This window comes from Canis lupus, chromosome 17 (genome assembly GCF_011100685.1).
Source record: "Canis lupus familiaris isolate Mischka breed German Shepherd chromosome 17, alternate assembly UU_Cfam_GSD_1.0, whole genome shotgun sequence".
Lineage (NCBI taxonomy): Eukaryota > Metazoa > Chordata > Mammalia > Carnivora > Canidae > Canis > Canis lupus.
The window spans coordinates 36,848,977-36,865,412 of NC_049238.1; the positions used below are offsets into that span (position 1 = coordinate 36,848,977).

At 35.6% G+C, this 16,436-nt stretch overlaps 1 protein-coding gene across 3 annotated transcripts in view; it reads left to right on the plus strand.

The window, feature by feature from the left end:
- The window catches only part of ZC3H6 (zinc finger CCCH-type containing 6), a 67,879-nt gene that overhangs the window by 47,268 nt on the left and 4,175 nt on the right, over positions 1-16,436 (plus strand). For all 3 annotated transcript variants that reach the window (XM_038561464.1, XM_038561465.1, XM_038561466.1), the window contains 7 exons: positions 159-292; positions 4,931-5,047; positions 5,665-5,776; positions 11,348-11,457; positions 11,878-12,131; positions 13,394-13,884; positions 14,405-14,638. In XM_038561464.1, coding sequence (XP_038417392.1) covers positions 159-292; positions 4,931-5,047; positions 5,665-5,776; positions 11,348-11,457; positions 11,878-12,131; positions 13,394-13,884; positions 14,405-14,638 — 1,452 coding nt within the window. The remainder of the gene's footprint in view (positions 1-158; positions 293-4,930; positions 5,048-5,664; positions 5,777-11,347; positions 11,458-11,877; positions 12,132-13,393; positions 13,885-14,404; positions 14,639-16,436) is intronic.

Genomic DNA, 16,436 nt, shown 5'->3' on the forward strand with positions numbered 1-16,436 from the left:
AAAGATTTACTTAATTTTTTTCACTGAATCTAGAGAAGAAGAAAAAGAATGCACTGTATATTATAGACTATTTAAAATATGCTGTTCCCTATAAACTAATAGATTGACAGATGTGTTGTTTTTTCTATAATATTTGAAGTACATTTTAACTCTTTTAGGTATTGAACAGAGGGTTAAAAGTTTTAATGTTGGTCGTGGACGTGGTTTGCCGAAGAAAATCAAACGCAAAGACCGTGGGGGAAGAACCAATAAAGGGCCTAATATGTTTTCAGGAATGGATGACTTTCAAGAGGTACTGAGACTTTATAGATAATGAGGAGAGCGTTTAATTTGTTTGGCTGCAAAGAAAGCATTGTGATTTTAATGCTACTTTCCTAGTAAATGAAAAATTTCTAGCTAAGATCAAATGAGTATAAGTAGATTCTAAAAAAAAAGAATTAAAAGAATTGTTTTAATTAGTCAAGATGCTAGAATAGAGATGCAAATGTAAGGTGACCTCAAAAAAATTAATGTGTTTGAAAGCACCTCAAAATAAAATTGGTATGTCAGAATGTGGTTCTAGTAGTCCTCTGTTGTGCTTTTCTTTCCTAGAAGTGATCTTCTCTAGATGCAAAGGACAATAAAATGCTAATAGCTCAATATGGTAGCATGGCTAATAAAAAGGGAGATGATACTGTAGTGGTAAATTAACTTATTAGAACTGAAAGCTTGAAAGAGAAGAAAAGGCAGTATAAATGGTTGGAAAGATGAATTCGTGTGTCTTGTATATAGTAGATATTGAGTAAATATATGTTGAATTCTGAACATGTACATTTCAGCCTTGTTGCGACTTTTGGGATTAAAGTGGTCCAAATCCAGTGTTCTGCCACTGTTGCAGTCAGATTTATTGAATCATACAGAGCAAGGGTAGGTTGTTAGAAGCTGCAACCTTGAGTAAGAGCAAAAGAATAGCAATATATGGCAATTTGAAAATGGTTTTCTGATGTCTGGGTTTAAAGATACTGGAAAAGATTTTGTAATATGTTGTACTCCTCAGTATACTATTTAGGGAGATGTTAATGGGTATGACCTAAAAAAAGTTCAGGCCCAAATAAATTTGTGAAACCCAGCACATGCCACTCAAAGGGATTTTCAGTTGACATTAATGTATAAAGGCTTCTTGCAAGTTAGGTGTAAAAAAGCCTATTTTACTTTGTTCAATCCATTGTTTTCAGATTTTACTTGATCCTGAGCTGCCCCCACACTCCCACAATCTATTTTTTTAAAGATTTTATTTATTTATTCATGAGAGACAGAGAGAGAGAGAGGCAGAGACACAGGCAGAGGGATAAGCAGGCTCCATGCAGGGAGCCCGGGTCTCCAGGATCACGCTCTGGGCGAAGGCAGGCGCTAAATTGCTGAACCACCCAGGGATTCCCCCACACCAATCTATTAATATTCATTGAACCACTCACTGTTCCATGGAATGGGAGCTTGGAAACAAGCTTAGAATTTCTGAGTGATTGTAACCTGCCTGTCCATCTTCTTAGACTTCTGTAGAATGTGCTGCTTTCCCTAACCAAATTAATATGAATGCTTTCTGAAAGTAAGGTTTCTCCTATATCCAGTAGTTACACACTATATTTGGGAAAAAAATTAGCTTCCAAAAAAATGTGGCTTTGAACAATTTACTGTCTCTAAGCCTCAGTTTGCTTAATTTGTGAAATGAAAGTATGGTATTAAAATAATTCTCAGGAGCCCTATAAGCACTAACACGTTTACAGATCTGGATTGCAACTAAAAGATTCTTTATCATGTTATAGAAAATCAGAATAAATTATTTCTTTTGCATTCATCAGATTTAGAATATTTTTCCTTTTGTTTATTAAGATTAAAATGTTATCAACTGTGTCAATTTATTGGCTGTCAAGAGAGATTTCTTGTTTTGATTCCAGAAACAACCAGAAGAGTGCCAGAGCCCAAGCAAGTAGCTTATGTTCAGGAGTCATCTGGGGGAGACCTATCCAGGGTAGAGTGAACATGCTAGACTGGCCACCACAGATCAGTTTCCATCCTTTCCAGGGGAGTGTGAGATATTCCAAAAGCCAGATAAATTCACAGATACCTGCATGTCCATGAACTGTCTTGAAAATTCAAGGATGGTTATAGAACAAGCAAATAGAACAAATTCTTGATATATTTGAAGGATTTATTTATTCTGTTTGCCATAAAACTCCTTGTTTTTTTTTTGTCTTTATAATAGCTGTTACATTTTCTATAAATACATATTATTTTTGCTGGTAAATCTTTTCATTTCCTCTTCCTTATATATTTAAAAAATCTTTACGCTCTTGTTCCTGATGTCAGTATAATGTATCTTCTAGAGTAAATACATTTTAATATAACCAAGTAGATAGTTTATATTTCTTCTCTCCATCTTTCCTTTCTCTTCCTCTTTCTTTTTTTTTCCTCCTCCTTTCTTGAATTGTGTTTTCTTAGAGATAGCATGATACAATGCAAACAATTCTTTGTATCCTGACTGCTAACTCATCGTATGACCCTTGGCAAGACATTTATTTCTCTAATCTTCACTTTTCACATTTGTCCAGTAAGGGTGATGAACTAAATGACTTCTTCTCTTAACAAGAGATCTTAAGGGTAGAGGGCATTCATGTTGCTTCTGTAGGCTCGTACATAAAAGATCAGATCTTCTAAGCACTGTATTTTATCCTAAAATTTTATTTTTAACGTTGCTTTAGATTTTCTAGATTATCTTGATTATAATTAGGTTATTCATGGTATGGTTACTGATATACTTTCTACTCATTTAAACTAAGCTAAGCTAAAAAAACAAAACAGAAGAACCTCTATCTTCTATTAAAACAATGAGGCACATCATTAGAAAGTAATGTAGAGTGAGTTGATGAAATATAGGTACAACTTGGTTATTTTTCAGGGTGGTTTTGGAGGTTTTTTTGGTGATTACCTAATATTTTACTTTCTAATTTCAGTTATATTCTTCAAGTTGGCTTATTGATTTTGTATAATGCATTCTCCTTGGTTTCCTATTTTATTATAGCCACCATTCTTTGTACAGAAGGCATAATGTGAGCTGGTCATTTATATCTACTTTTCTAAATAGGCCTGGAAATAGAAAATGTTTGTGAGTCAAATTTATGTTAATATAAGACATTTTAAATGATCCTATCAGAGTAGTATAAGCGTTTCATTGTGTTTTCCTGGGGCAATTTGGGTATACTTATATTTTTAAAAAGAACCTATAGGATTATCTGTTTTCTTGTTATTTTTGTACTTTTTTTTTCAAAATTCTTAGAGTAAAACATATATTTCAAACTCTCGCACTGAGGATCAGACTTTAAGTCTAGCCATGTCTAGCCATCTTTGCCTCAAGAGTTTGCTGTGAGGCAGCTTCCTATTTTCAGTACGTTGTGTTTTTTTCTACATCTCCTAGCAAATTGAGAGAAAGGGAAACAAATCAAATTAGAAGAATAAGGAGTGGGCAGCCTGGGTGGCTCAGTGGTTTAGTGCCGCCTTCAGCCCAGGGTGTGATCCTGGGGACCAGGGATCGAGTCCTGTGTTGGGCTCCCTGCATGGAGCCTGCTTCTCCCTCTGCCTTGTCTCTGCCTCTCTCTCTCTCTGTGTCTGTCATGAGTAAATAAATAAAGTCTTTTTTTTTTTTTAAAGAAGAGTAAAGAGCTCTTGAACTCCTACTATATACAAAGCATGGTACATACCAGGTGTTTTGAAAAACAGTACTGTTTTATAGAGCTCATGAATTTAAGTCCTTACATGGCTAAGCATCATATTCTTGTTACTCAGTCTTCTTGTACTCATAGCAAAAGTCAAATAGGGATTGAAGGAGAAAGTAAGGGAAACAGATAGGGCTGTGGGATTTCCTACCATATACTTCTTTTTGTTATTTTTTAAAAGTTAAAGGAAATACATCCTCCCTCTTTTTTTTTTTTTCCTAAAGGAAGTACAGAGTAACCACACATGCAATGTGTCTAATTTTTTAGAGATCCATCTAGAAACATATACTCCTAGATGTGTGGGTATATTCTTCTAGTCTTTTTATCTCTGTTATTATAAAATTCAGGTCAGTTTTCCAGTTAGTAAAGTATTGTGAACATTTTCTTATGTCCTTAAATTGTCTATCTCATCAGTTTGTAATGATTACATAATAATCTACCACTGATCTGCATCACAGTGTATTTGACTGGTCTCTTTATTTGGAATGTGTAGAGTATTTCTTTTTTTTTTAAGATTTTTTTTTATTTATTCATGAGAAACACACAGAGAGAGAGAGAGAGAGAGAAGCAGGCTCCATTCAAGGAACCTGATGTGGGACTCGATACCGGGTCTCCAGGATCAGGCAGCACTAAACCACTGAGCCACCCGGGCTGCCCTGTGTAGAGTATTTCTATGTGTCTATCTGTTTGTTGTTTTATCATGTAAGTAATTCTGTGATAGTTATTTTTGTGAACAAATGTATTATGCCTCCCTGATAATTTCTTCAGAATACTCCTGAAAAGTACAAATTTTGTGTCAAACAATATGGATATTATAAATCTTCTATAACATTGCTATCAACAATACACAAGAATGCACATTTAACATACCTTTGCCAACAGAGTATTATTAATTTTCAAGCTTTTCATAATTTTATTTTTAAAACATAGTTGTATATCTTCATTAAAATAGAAACAGGGTTCTTTGCAACCATTAGTAGCAATAAGCAGTGTATTAGAAGCATACCCCAGCATCTGAATGCCTACTCCTGACCACTTTACATAGTAATTTTTTTTTTTGTTTTTGTTTTTTTGTTTTTACATAGTAATTTGTATTGTTTTCCCAATGCATTTGACTATCCATTTTAGTACCTATTTAATATTTCAAATGTTGTATTCAAATGAATTTTTCTTCCTTACAGTATAGTAAACCAGGAAAAAAATGGAAGGTTATGACTCAGGAATTCATTAATCAGCACACAGTGGAACACAAAGGAAAACAAATCTGTAAATACTTTTTGGAAGGAAGATGTATTAAGGTAAGTTTTTATGAGTATCATAAATCATTTTAATTTCTGAAATAATCTTTAAAATGTAAACTCTTTTTGGGGGGGTGGTTAGTTTTTTTCATTTCTTGTATAGTTGTAATAATAAAGCTGGTTTTTCAAAGTGATCTATGGAAAATGCTGCACATCAGAGCTCATTTAATTATATTCTGGGACAGTAATATAATTTGTTGATCTCAGATTTTATTTAACAAACACATAATACGACTGTGTAGCAAGTACTGTTCAAAGTAGATAACTAATATTAAGTGTTTTAATCTTTATAGCAACCTATGAAGTAGTAACTGTTATAATCCCCATTTTAAACATGGCCAAACCAAGAGGTTAAATAAGTGCCCACAGTAGCTCAGCTAGAAATAGTGAGTGCTGGCAGAACCCAGACAGTCACCTCTGAGGTCATGCTTAACTATGTTGCCTCTACACATAGCCACATCCACTGTCTTGGGCAAGAATTCCCAGGGATTGTTTGAATGTTTATTAGATCATTATTTTTATTTGTAGACTGAAGATATGGCCATAGTTCTCCATGAAACACCAAAGAGAAAATTTAATTGTTTTTTTTTTTCCTCTTTCTTTCTTTTTTGTGACAGGGAGATCAGTGTAAATTTGATCATGATGCAGAGTTGGAGAAGAGAAAAGAGATCTGCAAATTTTATTTACAAGGATATTGTACCAAAGGAGAGAACTGCATTTATATGCATAATATCCTTTGTTAAAAATATGTTAACAGGGGATCCCTGGGTGGCTCAGCGGTTTAGCGCCTGCTTTTGGCCCAGGGCGTGATCCTGGAGTCCCGGGATCGAGTCCCGGGATCGAGTCCCACGTCGGGCTCCCAGCATGGAGCCTGCTTCTCCCGCCTTCTGGGTCTCTGCCTCTCTCTCTCTCTCTATGTCTATCATAAATAAATAAATCTTAAAAAAAATACATAGCCTTAAAAAATATGTTAATGAAAATATTGAAGTTATAAAACATTACTGAGGTTTTAAAAAAATCCTAAGTGCAACCTAGAAAATCTACTTTGGTTTTAAATTAAAATAGCATGTTACATAAACCAAGTATAGTTAGCCTTTGTGCTTCAAAAGGGCAAACTGAGTTTTATTCTTTACGGAAATAAAATAAACTTTCCTTTGGAAAACAAAATCTATGAAATAAAGGTAGTTTATATTTAATATACTCAGATTATAAGTATTTCAAGCAACTGTCTTCCTGAAAATATAGTTGGCAAAATATTTATTCTGTGACTTAATTGTTTTACTTATGAACATAAGTAATAAATTATCATTGTTGAAAATTATAAAACCAGTCTCATCAAACCTTACCACCCAGTGACAAGCATAGTATATTCTTCCCTACTTTTCTTTTTTTTTTTTTTTAAAGATCTTATTTATTTATTATGAGAGCCACACAAAGAGAAGCAGAGTTACAGGCAGAGGGAGAAGCAGGCTCCCCACGGGAAGCCCGATGTGGGACTCCATCCCAGGACCCCAGGATCACTACCTGAGCCAAAGGCAGATGCTCAACCACTGAGCCACCCAGGCGTCCTTCTTCCCTACTTTACTCTATAGGAATCTATACATTTAAGTTATAACTCCTGTCTCTACCCAAATTGATTTTTCATTATATATAATTTTATATCTATATCTATATATAAAATCATGCATCTTTCCATGTTAACTGCCCCCCCCATTATGTTGCTGCTTACTCAGTACCATTTATGACTAATGGAGCCTTTCCTCATGGATTTGAAACTCCATCTTCATCATAGATGAAGTGTTTATATGTATGTTTTTGTTTTGGACTTTCTTTTGGGCCCCATGGATCTATTTGCCTTTATGTCTGCGTTGCTTTACTGTGATTATTTCTGCCTTGCCAACACTGATATTTCATAGATCCTCATGTTTCTCTTCCACCTAAATTTTAAAGTAGTCTTGTCCAGTTCTAACAATAATGTAAAAAGAGTAAGTGAAAAATCCTTTTTTATCATAGATCTAAATATAAAAAATGAAACCATACAAATCAGAGGATTGCATGAATGGATTCCTTCATAATTCAGAAGAACAGAAAACCTTCCCAAGTCTAACTTAAAAAATCCAGAAGCAGGGTATCTGGGTGGTTCAGTGGTTGAGTATTTGCCTTTGGCTCAGGTCGTGGTCCCGGGATCCTGGGACTGAGTCTCGCATTGGGCTCCCTGTGGGGAACCTGCTTCTCCCTCTGCTTATGTCTGTGCCTCTTTCTCTGTGTCTCTCACGAATAAATAAATGAAATATTTTTTAAAAAATCTAGAAACAATAAAGGAAAAGATCGGAAACTTGCATGAGAAAAATACGACATACGTAAAGTTAAAGATAAGTAATAGAAAAAAAAGATAAGTAATGAGAAAAATTATTTGCAACTTTTATCACTTACAGAGAGGTAACAGCTTTAATGTATAAATTTCTAAATATTGAGAAGAAAAATGGACAAGATGCAGATAATTCACAGGAAGAGAAATGCAAATGTTCCCAAAACGTATAAAGAGATGCTTAATCCTGTTCATAATAAGAAGAATGCAATATAATGTATGTCGAGGTATCATTTGCAGCTATCAGATTTGCAAAAATGAAAACAAAAAGTGATAGCAAGGTTTGTTAGCAAGGCTGTGAAAAAATAAGATAACACTCAGATAACACTCAGCATGTGGTGGGAATGCAAAATTGTTCACCCTTATAAATGGGAGCTTGGCAGTGTCTGCAAAATTCCACATGAATTCACCCTTTGACTCAGCAGTCCTACCATTTTGCAAATTCCGATTGGATCCAGGCAGTGATTATTGATGGCTACTCAACTCGTTATCTGACATGTTGGCGAGCAACTTTATGATTGATAGATTGGGCTGACAACATCAGGGCCAATTGCTTAGTCTTAATATCACTAAAAAATCAGGATGCCTGAGTGGCTCAGCAGTTGAGCATCGGTCTTTGGCTCAGGGTGTGATCCCGGGGTTCCAGGATCAAGTCCCGCATCAGGCTCCCTGTGAGGAAAGGAGCCTGCTTCTCCCTCTGTCTATGTCTCTGCCTCTCATGAATAAATAAATAAGATCTTTTAAAAAATCTATCACTAAAAAACCCACTATACACTAAATGCTTCCTAATATGTTGCAATAAGGAGTATTTTTTAAAGATTTTATTTATTTATTCACAAGAGACACAGAAAGGCAGAAATATAAGTAGAGGGAGAAGAAGCAGGCTTCGTGCAGGGAGTCTGATGTGGGACTCAATCCTGGGACTCCAGGATCACGCCCTGAGCCAAAGGCAGATGCTCAACCACTGAGCCACCCAGGGATCCCAGTAGGGAGTATTTAAACACCATTTATGTATGACAAATATTAAAATTAACAAATCGTATAAAAATCAGACTTCTAGATATCAATAAAGGAAATGTGGGAGATATATTAACTGGATCGAATTTGTAGATCATGTTTGGATCCTCATGTGAATAAACCAACTATAAAAATAAATTTTGGGGGCAGCCCGGGTGGCTCAGTGGTTTGGTGCCGCCTTCAGCCCAGGGCCTGATCCTGGAGTCCCAGGATCAAGTCCCACATTGGTCAGGCTCCCTGCATGGAGCCTGCTTCTCCCTCTGCCTGTGTCTCTGCCTCTCTGTCTGTGTCTCTCATGAATAAATAAATAAATAAAATCTTAAAAAAAAATACATTTTTTGGAAATAATCTGGAAAATTTGCATATTGGTGGGGTATTAGGTGAAGTTAATGCATTAATTTTTCCAGGTTGATGGTAAGGTAGTGATTAAGAAAAATACTCCTTATTTGTTTGAAATAAATTTAGAAATATTTTCAGATGAAATGTACTTGGAGTATGGTATGTTTTACATACTCCAGTGTTTGGGGAAAGAGTTGTGAAGAGAGTATAAGAGTGAGAGAGATCTTACAGAATTCCAAATGATGAAAATTGTTGAACCTACATGGCAATCAGGAGGGAGCTCATTTTTTTATTCTCTCTACTTTGGAATATGTTTGATAATTTTCAAATAGACTTTTTTTTTTAATCCTAAGTGATCTCACTCTTCAGGGATAACCATGCTAACAATATGGTGTAAAGTCTTTAAGATTTTTTTCCATGCATAAGATATGTATGTGTGGCTGAATATATATATGTATATATTTTTACACATAATATTCTACAAAAACGTAATCTAGCTATAGGTATGAAGGTTGTAGTTTTTAAAGATGTATTTATTTATTTGAGAGAGCATGCACGCAAGTAGGGGATGGGGCAGAAGAAGAGAGAGAAAAATATTTAAGCAGACCCCCTGCTGCTTAAATTGCACATTGTGCTGTTTGTTCCCGTTTAGTATGTTTGATATGGGCAAGTAATTCTTATTTATTCAAGAAAAATAAATCCTTTTTTTTTAAGATTTGGCCTTTTAGGGGATCCGTGGGTGGCTCAGCGGTTTAACACCTGCCTTCAGCCCAGGGCGTGATCCTGGAGTCCTGGGATCGAGTTCTGCATCGGGCTCCCTGTGTGGAGCCTGCTTCTCCCTCTGCCTGTGTCTCTGCCTCTCTCTCTCTCTGTGTCTCTCATGAATAAAATTAAAAAAAAAAGATTTGGCCTTTTAGAAACCAAATACCTTATTGAACTAAAAGCTTTCAGCCTATTATGATTTCCTCATAGTCCTGCCATCTGTAAATAATAATAATTCTTATCATATTTGTACTAATTAATTTTCATTGTATTGGCTACACTTCTAAAACAATGTTAAATAATAGTGATTATGATAGACATAATACATGTTTTAATGATAGCACCCTTTTGCTTTGGCTTGTGACTATAGTTTTTTTTTCTTTTTATGATTTTATTTTTAAATAATCTCTACATCCAATGTGGAGCTCAAAAATAGAACCTTGAGATCAGGAGTCCTATACTCCATGGACTGAGCCAACCAGGTGCCTCTTGTGACTATAGTTTTAAGATAGATTTTTGTTTTAAATCAAGTTAAGTAACTGTTCTTTATTTTAGTAAGAGTTTTTTATTTTATTTTGTTTTAATCAAAGAAGGATTTTTGAATTTTATCAGTTGCCTTTTACATCTGCTATGGTCATACAATTTTTCTCTCATGGTCTTGTCAATGTACTGATTACAGTGATAAATTTCCTAAAGCCTCTCAGGAATTCCCTGAACATAAACCACCTGAAAACGGCATATTTTTCAATAAACTCCTGCATTTAATATTTTCTTGAGAAGTTTAAAGTGTGTTTCCAAAATCATGAGGTAGATTAGCTTATAGTTTCCATGTTGGGATATTTGACTTTAACATGACGTATTGAGCCCTTTTGTTTCCTTCATAGGTATAAGCTCTTGCTACAATTTTTTTTCTTAAGATTTTATTTATTTATTCATGAGAGACACAGAGAGAGAGAGAGAGAGAGAGGCAGAGACAGAAGCAGGGTCCATGCAGGGAGTCCAAAGCGGGACTTGATCCTGGGTCTCCTGGGTCTCCAGGATCAAGCCTGGGCTGAAGGCGGCACTAAACCTCTGAGCCACCTGGGCTGCCCCTCTTGTTGCAAAATTTATTTGCTTTGTATACAGTTTTTATTGTGGAAAATAACAGGACTTACATAATTAAGATACTATAGTATTTGCTATAACAATTATAAATATTTTTTTCTTTAAAATGTTTTCTAGAGGGGATCCCTGGGTGGCTCAGTGGTTTGGCGCCTGCCTTCGGCCCAGGGCGTGATCCTGGAGTCCTGGGATCGAGTCCCACATCAGGCTTCCTACATGAAGCCTGCTTCTCCTCTGTCTGTGTCTCTGCCTCTCTCTCTCTCTCTCTCTCTCTGTGTCTCTCATGAATAAATAAATAAAATCTTAAAAAAAAATGAAATGTTTTCTAGCTTTATATAGTAATATTAAATTTTTGAATATTTTGCTGCATAATTAAAATATTTAATCTTAAAAATGAAATTAATCTGACATGATTGTAAAAAATTCAGTACAGGAGCACCTGGGTGGCTCAGTCAGTTAAGCACTTCCTTTGGCTCAGACCATGATCCCAGAGTCCCAGATTTGAGCTCCGCATCAGGCTTGTTTCTTCCTCACCCTCTGCTGTTAACCCCCACTAGTGCTCTCTGTCAAATAAATAAAATAGAAATCTTAAAAAATATATTCAGTACAATATATAGTAATACAGTCTTATTGACTCAGCACAGTTATGTTTTGGAGTTTAAAAATACTAGAATTTTATTTCATTTCGTCTGTTCCTTAATATTTTTATTTACATGAATTTCCGTGTAAGTTCTATCATAGTGGAGCAAAATGTTACCAAGGAGACAACTGTAAATTTTCACATGATGATCTGACTAAAGAAACAAAGAAACTTTTGGACAAAGTGAGTAATATTTTTGTACATCAATTATTTGTTAGGTCCCACTGCAGATTCATATGACTTGAATCATGTTTTACAAATCATATTTCATAAAAACATGAAATCTCTTGAGAAATCAAGGATTTGTTGTTTTATGTTTTAGTCTGTTAATGTAGCATGTTAGAAAAGCAGAAATATTGGAATAAGAATTAATCTTTTATTCTTATCCTTGTTCTGCCATTAAAAAGCTAATGTACTTTGAGAAATATCTTTACCACTTTGAACCTCATTCTCTGTCTAAAATGAGTTAGCTCTCTCTGATCCATTTTAACTTTAAAATGACACTTTTCTAATAACAAAACTAGTTTATTGAAGTCTTCACAGTTTTTAAATGTAAGGAAGAAAGCTTGTTTTGGAATAGTAATCTTTGCCGATTATTTTTAGGTGTTGAACACTGAAGAAGAAGCCATAAATGAAGATGAACGAGAATTAGAAGAACTTAGAAAACGGGGCATAACTCCTCTTCCCAAACCACCTCCAGGAGTTGGTCTTCTGCCAACCCCACCAGAGCATTTTCCCTTTTCTGATCCTGAAGACGATTTTCAGACAGATCTCTCTGATGATTTTAAGAAAATCCCATCTCTTTTTGAAATAGTTGTAAAACCTACTGTGGATTTAGCACATAAGATTGGGAAGAAGTAAGTTACAATTTTCAAAGATAGCATCATTTTTTCCCCTAAAAGTTCATATTAATTCTTATTAAGAAACTAACTTGTATTCCATATTAATCACATAATTAAACTTAGGTAGAGATAGCAGATACCTGGCATTTACCCTGATTGCTCTTCCTGCTTCCTCTTTGTCTCTGCTCCTTGCCATCAGTGCTTTTCTCTATGGAATCCTTAACAGCTTCAGAAACCTCTTCCACGTAATAATCCTGAAGGACACTGCTAGGGGATGGAGTTGGTATTTCTCCCAAATTGTTTGTTATGAAGCTACATTGACATTGATAACATCTTCAGATAGTGGCATTAGCATGTCTCCAGAATATTTGGTTCTTTTAGAGAAATATTTCCTTGGGCTATTAGAGGAAAGCCTTTGGATAAGCTGGATCGATCCAGATTTGCATTTTCAAACTAACCATTCTAGTCCTGCTGCCCATAACCCAGGGTCTGTGCACCTGGGCCTTAATTCCCACTGTCAATTATTTTAACCCTGAACACTCAGGGAAGTAATGAGATCCCAGCAAGTGAGGAACAGCAGATCTACAGGAAACGTCACAGTTAATGTGAACCATTAAAATTATTTCTGTTAAGGTCAAGAAGACAGGCACGTCCCCTGTTTGGCTAATACTGTAGATCAGACCTTAGCCAATGCAAAAAGAGAAAGATATAAAGATTAGAAATGGAGAGGCAGCTTATTATTTGGGCAGATTGCCTCAGTAAACCCAAAGGAATCAACTGACAAAACTATTAGAAATAGTAATTAAATTAGTAAGATGTCCAGAAAGAACAACAATCAAAACCTAAAGTTATTTTTATATACCAGCAGTACTCAATTAGAAATTGAAAAGTTGTATGTTTATATAGTATAATTCTAATGTTGTTATATTAAAAGAAAGGTCTGTGTATACCTAGAAAAAGTCTAGGAGAGAACTAATCAAAAAATTTATTTTTGGGTGGTGGGATTAAAAGTGATTCTTATTTATCTTTGTACTTTTCTGTATTTTTCAAAGTATCTGTAAGCTTTAGAACAGCTGATAGTGAGCGTCAATTGAGACTAGGCTAAAATGAAGGCAAGATGCATATATTGGTGTTTTCATTTAGAGATAATGTGGAAAAAATTGCTTCTTAAAAACACATTCTAATACAGAAAACACAACCAATACATATTTAAAAATAGATCATTCTTGTTTGCCTCTTTTCTTTGAACTAAGAAATATTATTCTTTCTGCCTATAGGCCACCAGCATTTTATAACAGTGCCTCACCACCAGGACCACAATTTCAGGAAAGCAGCCCACATCCTCAACATATCTATAGTTCTGGATCAAGTCCAGGTCCTGGACCTAATATGTCTCAGGGACACAATAGTCCTGTGATGCACCCAGGCTCTCCCGGACATCATCCATGTGTAGCAGTGCCACACAGCCCACCTTTGCCGCCTGCTCCACCTGGAATTTTAGGTCCTCACGGTCAAACTGGAGCACTTGTTCAACCAGATACACCTTTGACACCACCAAGTATGAGTGGTACTTACCATTGCTTTCCAGAACACATGATGAAAGTAGCTAGAGAGAATCACTGTTCTCCAGGTTCATCGTACCTGCAAAGTACTGGTGAAATGCAGCTCAGCACCAATTACGAATCCCTACAAAACCCAGCTGAATTTTATGATAATTACTATTCACAGCATGCTGTACATAATTTTCAGCCTCCCAATAACTCTGATGGTAAGTGTACCTTTTCAATAACTCATTTTTAATTTAAAATCTTTGGAGTTCTCTATTTTTCATTAAAAACATAATGTATGTTTTTAATAAAGCTAAGTAAAATTTAATGAAATTGAAACCATAAAATATATTTTACATTTAACCAGCATTTGTTACACCAGAACTTTAGACAGCTTTAAAAAAATATTTACAGTCGGGGTGCCTGGGTGTCTCAGTTGGTTAAGCATCTGAGTTTCAGCTCAGTTCCTGATCTCGGGGTCATAAGATGGAGCCCTGCATCCAGCTCTACACCCAACATGGAGTCTGCTTGTCCTTCTCTCTCCCCCTCTGGCTACCCCCCCCACCATGCTCGCTCGCTCTCTTTCTAAAATAAATAAAATCTTTAAAAAAAAAGTTTACAATCACATAATAACTTGGTAATCAAATGTAGTAATTATTAGAGCTTCTATTTCTTATAACTGACCATAGTACTCTCTAGTGGAGTTCTGTGCTAAATCAGTGTCTGTCTTTCTGTGTATAGATGGGATGTGGCATGTTGACTTTGCCCAGCATCAGCCTCCCATTGTTCAAGACTCCCCTAACTGTGGGAGTGGATCTAACGGTAGCACCAACATGACAGGCCATGGCCCCCTGCCTGCACCAGGTCTCCCCCCAGCAGTGCATCGAGCTCTTTTTGTCAGACTTACTCAGAAGTACCAAGAGGAAGATGAACCAAGCAGCACCCAGCCTCACAGGGCACCAAGCAAGGAAGAAGGTATGTCAGGTGTTATGGTAGCATTTTACCTTGGATTATGCAGTTCCTGAATTTGTCTTGAATAGGTTAAAATTTGAAAAATGAGTTCCTCTGAACTATCTGTTCTATTTCTAATATACCTTGTAGCTCCTGTCTGCTTCAAATTGATTGTGGTTTCCAGTGCTATTAATGCTTTAGTAATTAATTGCAGAGAGTTTGACCAGAAGCAGTGAGTAGATCTGAAGCTACAGTGTGAGGCCTGGTTGAAGCCCTTCTGGAAGAAAGAAATAGATTAGGAACTGGATATCTTCCATTTCAGGAATTTTTACTTCTACCCCAAGTTTAAAATGATTCAGTTATTAGAGAAGTCTTTATGGGCATAGGCTGTACACTTAAGGTTCTACTACATATTATGCAGGAATATTATTTTTAATATAAAAGATGTAGAGATACCAAGTTTACCTTAGTGTTTTTGATATTGATAAGTATACAGCAGTTAGTTAATTCAGTTAAGGAAAGAAAGCTTAATGCATCCAGTTCTTCTGATAAATTATGAAATTGATATGTTTGCCCACTCTTTTATATATATATATTTTTTTTCTTTTTACTAAGTAAATTGCATGGCCAATGTGGGACTCGAACCCACAACCCTGAGACTAAGAGTCTCATGCTCCACCAACTAAGCCAGCCAGGTGTGTGTTTGCCCACTTCTTAAGCATAAAATTTGCAAATATGTAAAACCAGATAACATTAGGTAGCTACAAGCTATTATATAAATATTATGTTACCTTTTCAAAGAAGGTAGCACTAACTCTTCATTTAACATCACAGGGAAATGAGGGATTCCTAATAATTTCCTGTATAATTTATATTTGCTCCTTAAAGAGCTTAATTTTAAGAAAAGAACTATTTTAATGATAATCTTTTTATAAAATCTTACAAAGATTTTATAAAAATATATCTTGTTTATTTTCATAAACAAGAAAATTGTAATTTTTCTGGATATAAAATTTTATACTAAAGAAATATAATTGATAATGTTTTATGAATGCTTTATCTTTGTATCCAGAAAAAATCTTGAACAGCTGGGTTTTAAAAAATTTTTTTAATTCAATTAATTAACATATGGTATATTATTAGTTTCAGAGGTAGAGTTTAGTGATTCATCAGTTGTATATAATACTCCAGTGCTCGGGATCCCTGGGTGGCGCAGTGGTTTAGCGCCTGCCTTTGGCCCAGGGCACAATCCTGGAGACCCAGGATCGAATCCCACGTCGGGCTCCCGGTGCATGGAGCCTGCTTCTCCCTCTGCCTATGTCTCTGCCTCTCTCTCTCTCTCTCTCTCTCTCTCGGTGTGTGTGACTATCATAAATAAATAAAAATTAAAAAAAAATACTCCAGTGCTCATTACAACACATGCCCTCCTTAATGCCTCTCACCCAGTTACCCCATCCCCCCACCTCCCTCCCCTCCAGTGACTCTCAGTTTGTTTCCTATGATTAAGAGTCTCTAATATTTGTCTCCCTCTCTGATTTCATCTTGTTTTATTTTTCCCTCCCTTCCCCTAAACTCCTCTGTTTTGTTTCTTAAATTCCACATATGAGTGAAATCATTTGTCTTTCTCTGATTAACTTGTTTCACTTAGCATAATAGCCTCTAGTTCTATCCATGTCATTGCAAATAGTGAGATTTCATTCTTTTTGGCGGCTGAGTAATAGTCCATTACATACACACACACACACACACCACATCTTCTTTATTCATTCACTTGCTGATAAACATCTGGGCTCTTTCCATATTTCACTATTGTGGACCTTGC